General features: G+C 39.9%; 1 protein-coding gene across 3 annotated transcripts; it reads left to right on the forward strand.

Moving 5' to 3' along the window:
- The first annotated feature begins 569 nt into the window (after positions 1 to 569).
- hjv (hemojuvelin BMP co-receptor) lies at positions 570 to 7,985 on the forward strand. Of its 3 annotated transcripts, none has more exons than XM_051132440.1 (5): positions 570 to 785; positions 4,168 to 4,240; positions 4,379 to 4,555; positions 4,877 to 5,388; positions 7,021 to 7,985. In XM_051132440.1, exons 3-5 carry the CDS (start codon positions 4,453 to 4,455, stop codon positions 7,636 to 7,638), a joined length of 1,233 nt encoding a protein of 410 aa, XP_050988397.1. In that variant the 5' UTR covers positions 570 to 785; positions 4,168 to 4,240; positions 4,379 to 4,452; the 3' UTR covers positions 7,639 to 7,985. The 3 variants fall into 3 exon arrangements, with proteins under 3 accessions (XP_050988397.1, XP_050988398.1, XP_050988399.1); XM_051132441.1 differs by having other exon boundaries at positions 571 to 785; positions 4,168 to 4,233; XM_051132442.1 differs by having other exon boundaries at positions 586 to 785; positions 4,880 to 5,388.
- Positions 7,986 to 8,203: the final 218 nt, after the last annotated feature.

Genomic DNA, 8,203 nt, shown 5'->3' on the forward strand with positions numbered 1-8,203 from the left:
AACTTTTAAAGGGGTCTCTTGTTGATTACATGTAAATGTCTTTTATATGAAATATATTTTTCAGGTCAGTACTAAATAAAAAATAACATTTTGCATTTTGTATGATCCCTTGTATTTCGGTAAAATAATATTTTGCAGATTCTGCAAGGTGTATGTAAACGTTTGGCTTCAACTGTATATATTAATATAAACTGAATTCTTTGTGCTTATTAGTTTTGATTTGTAGGCTATCCACCTTATAACTATTTTCTTTGAATGTGCTAGATTTCTGCTTCATTAGCCGATATAATTAAATACCCATATAAGAATAAACAACAAAGTGCAGTAAAGGGTAAAACTACCCTATTTGCGCTACAAACCGATGTGTTTATGGTTATGATAACTCGTTTAAATAATATGACAAAATACAAGTTTCCAGTGTAAAGTAGCATAACGAGCTGGTTTTATACAGGTAAAGTGATTGGAAGCCAGTGTCACCGGAAGCCTCGCACAGTCAGTACAAATAGCCGAGACCGCTCTTACGTTAAAAATAAGATTAGTAACATCTTTAGGAAGATACATATTTGAGTGTTGACAAACAGCTCCAAGGGAGCGTTTGGAGCAGCTCTCCGTCAGCTGGTGCGCGTGTGGCAGGTGCGCACGGCGGGTGATTTACGCTTCTCCCTCGTGCGGGACGGTGACGCGGGGTCACAACCCCACATGAGTCCGTCACATGAGCGCGTCAGAGCCAGAAGTGACTAGGAAAGATCTCAGCGACGGTATACAGGAGAGAGTCCTCTGATTCTGTGAGTTTCTATCTTGTTATACTATACATGCATGGGTAGTTAATAATTAACAATATAACTGTATAATGTTTGTTTACATTGTTAAAAAAATGTTTTTTTTTTTTTCGAAGTACTAAGTACTTTTACAAGAAAATACTATTTCAGTTCTCACTTCAGAATTTCACGTTTCTTTGTAAGTGTGAAATTTACTAGCAATGTCTGAGTAAAAATTGTTTCTATTCTATTAATTTTAATTTCAGTGTTAATTTAATGGTTAATTTAATGGTCAACATAATGGTTAAATGCATAAGTACTTTAATCAGCATAAGTACTAAAGTTACTATTTTTTATTAGGGTTTTACATTTTTTTAATTCTGAAAGTATTTTTTTTTTACTGTAGTATTACTACCTGATACATCACTGCACCTTGGTATTGCTACAGTATTTTCTTTGTAAGGGATTGTGTATACAGTACAACAGTACCATAGTACAGTATAGGTAATACTACTCTACTGTATTTATTTAAATAATGGTACGTTTTTATAGATTTCTGTTAGTGCTCTTAGTATATTAATTTAATTATTTTATTTTAGCAACATGTTATTATGCTCCAAAGGCAGTTATGATTGAGTTAATCTGTTTTCTTAATTTTGTGAAAGAATAAGCAGTAAGGTTTGACATCAAACGAAATAATCTGTAAATAAAACAGATTATCAGAGTAGGCTTTATAAGAAAATACATTATACTTTAAAATTTCATGTTTAATTTTAAAGCGTTACTAGCCGAAATTATGAAATTTTAGCAGTTTCTCAGTAAAAATAGTTGAAGCCTTTTTTTTAGTGTAAAATAAGCTGTATGTTTACTTTAAAACATACACACACACAAACAGAGCAATGCACGTGCACGCTGTGCCGCTTCCAGTCATGTCTAACAGGAAGACAGGAGCTGATTCAGGACTCTGTGTTCTGTGTGCCAGACTGAAACAGAAGCAGCTGTTTGTAGGAGGATCCTGTGTCCCGAAACGTTTAGTACCCGATGAGCATTTAGACACGTTTGGAGTGGAAACGAGCTCTCTTTAAAAGTGCTGGCACGCCAGATTCAGCCCGTTTCCACATGCAATGCACTTCGGTGAATGATTCTGAAGCATTCATGTGAAATTAGACCACAGAAGGAAACGGAGAGCTGTTGAGTTTCTGCTGTGTGTCTCACACCTGCTTCTGTGCCACAGAGCTTTCAGCCCAGTCTATTTCCACTGGGGCAGGTGCTGGAGGGGCAGGCCAGTGTGGAGGGGTATATTTAGACCCCCCTATTTCTGCCCTGCAACTCCCGTAACTGCCGTCCCATCAGCTAGAATAAATATCAGCTGTCAGTGTCAGAGCAGACAGGAAAGAAAGCTGTGCTGCCATGCAAAATGTGATTTTAATGAGATTTAAGATATTTGCTGAAAATGGGCTCCAGGTTTGTTCTGTTTAAACTTAAATGATTCAAGTCTGTTTTGACAGATTGTTCATATCGGAGCTGTTGGTCAAGTGCAAACACACATCTGGGACTGGAGTTTACTCTCGCGTTCCACCACTGTTTGTTCTTGAGTCTTAGTAAATAATGTATCAGTGGTGAGAGTCCAAACTGCGTAATATCCCCCAGCCCTATATACATGTGAAGGCTCTTTGCATGATAGTTTATTTGCATCAGAAGTGATCTGATCTACACTGACTAAAATTATAAACGCCCCATTTTTCATGAGCTGAACTCAAAGATCTAAGACTTTTTCTATGTACACAAAAGGCCTATTTCTCTCAAATATTGTGATCTAGACAGATCAAATCTGTCTAAATCTGTGTTAGTGAGCACATCTCCTTTGCCGAGATAATCCATCCACCTCACAACTGTGGCATATCATGATGCTGATAAGACAGCATGATTATTGCACAGGTGTGCCTTAGGCTGGCCACGATAAAAGGTCACTCTAAAATGTGCAGTTTTATTGTATTGGGTGGGGGGGGTCCGAAAACCAGTCAATATCTGGTGTAACCACCATTTGCCTCACGTAGTGTAACACATCTCCTTAGCATAGTGTTGATCAGGCTGTTGATTGTGGCCTGTGGAATGTTGGTTCACTCCTCTTCAATGGCTGTGCGAAGTTGCTGGATATTGGCAGGAACTGGAACACGCTGTCGTATACGCCCATCCAGAGCATCCCAAACATGCTCAGTGGGTGAGTCCGGTGAGTATGCTGGCCATGCAAGAACTGGGATGTTTTCAGCTTCCAGGAATTGTGTACAGATCCTTGCAACATAAGGTGATGGTCGTGGATGAATGGCACAACAATGGGCCTCAGGATCTCGTCACGGTATCTTTGTGCATTCAAAATGCCATTAATAAATGCACCTGTGTTCGTTGTCCATAACATACGCCTGCCCATACCATAACACCACCGCCAACATGGGTCACTCGATCCACAACATTGACATCAACAAACCGCTCACCCACACGACACCATACATGCTGTCTGCCATCTGCCCTGTACAGTAAAAACCAGGATTCATCCGTGAAGAGAACACCTGTCCAAAGATGCCATTGAATGTGAGCATTTGCCCACTCAAGTCGGTTACTACGACGCAACTGCAGTCAGGTCAAAACCCCGATGAGGACGACAAGCATGCAGATAAGCTTCCCTGAGACGGTTTCTGACAGTTTGTGCAGAAATTCTTTGGTTATGCAAACCGACTGTTGCAGCAGCTGTCCGGGTGGCTGGTCTCAGACGATCTTGGAGGTGAAGATGCTGGATGTGGAGGTCCTGGGCTGGTGTGGTTACACGTGGTCGGTCTGTGGTTGTGAGGCCGGTTGGATGTAAACGCCTTTGGAGACGGCTTATGGTAGAGAAATGAACATTAAATTAACGGGCAACAGCTCTGGTGGACATTCCTGCAGTCAGCATGCCAATTGCACGCTCCCTCAAAACCGACATCTGTGGCAGTGTGCTGTGTGATAAAACTGCACATTTTAGAGTCTTCTTTTACTGTGGCCAGCCTAAGGCACACCTGTGCAATAATCATGCTGTCTAATCAGCATCTTGATATGCCACATCTGTGAGGTGGATGGATTACTTTGGCAAAGGAGAAGTGCTCACTAACACAGATTTAGACAGATTTGTGAACAATATTTGAGAGAAATAGGCCTTTTGTGTACACAGAAAAAGTCTTAGATCTTAGAGTTCAGCTCATAAAAAGTGTTGCATTTATAATTTTGATCAGAGTATTATCTACTGTATGTACAGAAGTTGCAGTATTCAGATTTGTGTGAATTCATGAGTTTCACTGACTGTATGAAGGAGTTCACAACATGTACACAACAGTGTGAATGCACTTACTGGCATTTATCAGATTCCTCTTTCTCTCCCAAGGCTGGTCAGCATGAGATTGTCAGTCTCTTGATGGGTCTCAGGAACTCAGTCAGATGAAATCTTGAGGTAAAAGGTTTGTGGAATCTACTATGTTGTTTTAACATTATGTATGATGCATGGCACATCAAAATTCTTGTATTTAGAAAGAACACGTTTCTAGATTTAAGTGAATTAGTTTGGTTTGTCTCCCCCTTGTGGTTGTTTTATATAGTGTGCTTTAGTGCCCAGAGATTCAGCACCTGTTCGGGCACCTGTGAGCAGGCCGTCCTGCCTGTGTCTGTATGGATGGGAATGGCAGCATCAGCTGTTGGTGGGAATCACTTATACACATTATGGAAACACATTGGGATCATTGTTACAACAGTCCTACTCTTTAATGCTCCTTCAGGTAAAAGTCCCCTTTTAACCTCACAAAATAGTTCAGTGATGGTAGCAGATAATAATATTGTGGTACGTTGAAATGCACCATGGCAGGTTTTTTATAGTATTATTTATATACTGCTGTTTATATCCACCATTGAATAAAACATAAAAAAGCTAATCACAACTTTTTATCTCACAGTTCTGAATTATTTTTTCAGAAAACCTGTGATACAAACTCACAGTTCAGATTTTTTTCTTGGAAAATCTGAGAACCTGTTAATTGTTTATTGATTTGGAGTCATATATTGATTAATTCTGGAATTCGAGCCAATGTTTTCTTTCCCAGCAGTAGGCGCACAGTGTCGAATCTTGCGGTGCAACTCTGATTTCGTGGCTGCGACTTTGGAAATTGGTGTCATTGGGGGAGGTGGTAAGGAGGGCGCTAATGCCGGCTACTGCAGCGCCCTGCGGTCCTATGCACTCTGCACCCAGCGAACGGCCCGAGCGTGCCGTGGAGACCTGGCGTACCACTCTGCCGTGCAGGGCATCGAGGACCTGCTCATTCAACACCGCTGTCCCAAAACAGGCCCCACAGCTCAGCCGCAACCCCCGCCCCGGGCGTCCCCTCTCTCAGGGGACGGATGCTTCTATGAAAAGGGGTTTATGCAGAGGGAGGGCCGGGCCCCAGAATACCTGCACTGCGGGGTGTTTGGAGACCCACATATCCGCACCTTTAATGAGGAGTTCCAGACGTGTGCTGTGCAGGGTGCCTGGCCTCTCATAGACAACCAGAACCTGTACATTCAGGCCACCAGCACACCCACTAGAGGGAGCTCTTACACCACTGTACTCACAAAGGTGTGGAAAAAAAATCACATGCATACATTCATCTTCTTGTATATCTCTCATATAATAGTTACCCTAGATTTTTAAAATAATTTTATGTACATTACCAGTCAAAGGTTTTTTAACAGTAAGATTTTTTTTGTTTGTTTTTAAAAAAGTCTCTTCTGCTCATCAAGTCTGCATTTATTTGATCCAAAGTACAGCAAAATATTGAAATATTTTTATTATTTAAAATAACTGCTTTCTATATGAATATATTTTAAATGTAAATTATTCCTGTGATTTCAAAGCTGAAAGAACTTACTGTTCACAAACTTTTAACAGAGTGTATTTGTATTGTAATAATAATGACTATTTCTTAGAAATGAGTTGTATGTAACTCATTTTAAATAAAAAACTGGTTAGATTTTCTTTAGAGGGTGTACTTCATTGCTTTTTATGTCTCACAGTTTAGATTGTTGTCTCGGAATTGCAAGTTCACATTGCTGAAAGTCTGAATTGCGACGTTATGATTCAAATTTTTGTCCTCAGGATTCTGAGTTTACATGAATAATGTAATAACTCATAATTGTGAGATATAAACTCACAATTAAAGAAATACACAACACAACTTTTACAGTCTGGATGCATCAGATTTTTTAGCTTCAGTCTATGGTTTCATCCAGTTGGAGGATGTCATACATCTATCAGTTTTCATTCATTTTTGAAGATGCACAAGTCACTGGATTTGCTAGGTACTGGCATTAAATCTTTGAAAGATATTCAGCTTTGTTTGAGGCACTTACCTTAATATTGTTACAAACCCGTACGAACTTTGTTTATCTTCAGAACACAAATTAAGATATTTTTGATAAAATCCAAGTTTTCTGACCCTGCATGAACAGCAATGCAACCACCACAATCAAGGCCCAGAAAGGTAGTAATAACATCATTAAAATAGTCCATGTGACAACAGTAGTTCAACCATAATTTTATAAAGCTACAAGAATACTTTTTTGCACGCAAAGAAAACAAAAACGACTTTGTTAAAATAGTCCATGTGACATTTTAAATAATGTCCTACTATCTTTCTGGGCCCTGAACATGTCGGTTGTGTTGCTGTCTGTGCAGGGTCAGAAAGCTCTTGGATTTCATCAAAAATATCTCAATTGTTTTTCAGAAGATGAACGAAGGTCTTACAGGTTTGGAACGACATGAGGGTGAGTAATTAATGTCAGAATTTTCATTTTTGGGTGAACTATCCCTTTAAAGATTCTTAATTTTCCCATAAAGAAGCTTTATTTTTATGAGTGTACTTGAGGGACTCCACATATTTATTTAGTCCTTTTTTATTGCACTATAAAAGGCTCCAGCATTACTTTCATCTACTTTAACACCCAATCAGAGTCTTCTATATCACTTCTCTTCCATATGAGCCTTTCCAGGTGAGAGGGAGGAAACAGATTTGTCTTCTTTCAGAACTGCTGTTCAGTGCTTTCAAACATACTGCCTTGTGTTAACGATATTCTACAGCCTGACATCTAATGATAAATTGCTATGAATAATTAATAGGACACGCAAAATGAGAAACGTGCATGAGTTTAGAATCAGTCCAGTTTGAATGTTCTGCACCTGACAGTTCTCTGCTCTCTGGTTCTTCATTAGATTACGGTTATCTTGAAGAACTGGCGCGAGTGTGCAGAGCTGCAGATATATCAAGCGGAGCTGGATAATGTTCCTCCGGCGTTTGTGGATGGTTCTGTGACCGGCGGTGATCGCAGAGGACATCAGAGCCTGCGCGTTCACTCTCACGACCCTGGCAGACACGCTGAGATCTGGGCTACGCATATCGGGACGACGATAGTGGTGCGACAGGTCGGCCGGTCGCTGAGTCTGTCCGTACGCTCCCCTCGTGCAATTGTTGAGTCCTATACGCCTGAGCAGGACTTGCAGTTGTGCGTATGGGGGTGTCCGGTCTCGCAGCGTCTGGAGATGCCGTATGCGCATCCATCCATGCCTGCGTACACACACTGCTCCTCACTGCTTCCGGTGAGGGATGTGTATTTCCATGCTTGCTTGTTTGATTTACAGGTCACTGGAGATTTGAACGGTAGTGCATCAGCTGTCGCTGCATTAGAGGACGCTCGTGCGATGATTTCGGACCCTAATAGGGTTCACCTACTGACAGACAGGGCAGGTAACAACCCTCCGTCATTGCCAGTGGTGCTGGCATTAATCGTCTTTGTGGAGACTCTCAGACATGCTTTCTTGGGCCCAGTGTGACATCAAAAACACTGCACTAAAACATGATATTTAAGGGATATTTATACAGTTGTTCAGTGTTTACATCTCAGTGGTTTGGAAGTTTGTGTTTTGTGAATCAAGGCTGTCTGGAACGGCCATGGGAGAAAAATAATTTTATTGTATTTGTTTCAGTGTCAAATGCACATGAAGTGAGCTAATTATAAATGTAACATATTTGTGGATATTTTTATCTGGATCAACGTGATTAACCTTTGAAAAAATAAGCAAAAATGCAAATATGAGTGATATTTGCTCATGTATGTTTTCTCAAAGCTGGATGAAATTTATGCAGGAGTGTATTTATAATAAAGAAGAAATTAAAAATATTTCCACAAAGCATAAATTCATTGTCAGATGCTGGCCCACGCAGCATTAATTAATGAAGGTCATCAGGGTTTTTCTATTTCAATTTTGTTTTCAGTGTTTTCTAGTATAGTTTTAGTTTTTTTATTATTATTATTTTAGATTTATTGTTCATTTTAGTTTTAGTATTTCAGGGCTGCCAAAGTTAGTGCATTACCTGATATCATTTATTTATTTATTT

Source organism: Labeo rohita, chromosome 16 (genome assembly GCF_022985175.1).
Source record: "Labeo rohita strain BAU-BD-2019 chromosome 16, IGBB_LRoh.1.0, whole genome shotgun sequence".
Lineage (NCBI taxonomy): Eukaryota > Metazoa > Chordata > Actinopteri > Cypriniformes > Cyprinidae > Labeo > Labeo rohita.

Excerpts from the sequence above, each read along its gene's own strand:
- hjv (XM_051132440.1), top strand. The coding sequence starts at position 4,453 with ATGGGAATGGCAGCATCAGCTGTTGGTGGGAATCACTTATACACATTA. Across the intron at positions 4,556-4,876 it reads ACTCTTTAATGCTCCTTCAG|CAGTAGGCGCACAGTGTCGA; the intron begins GTAAAAGTCCCC and ends TTTCTTTCCCAG. Across the intron at positions 5,389-7,020 it reads ACACCACTGTACTCACAAAG|ATTACGGTTATCTTGAAGAA; the intron begins GTGTGGAAAAAA and ends GTTCTTCATTAG.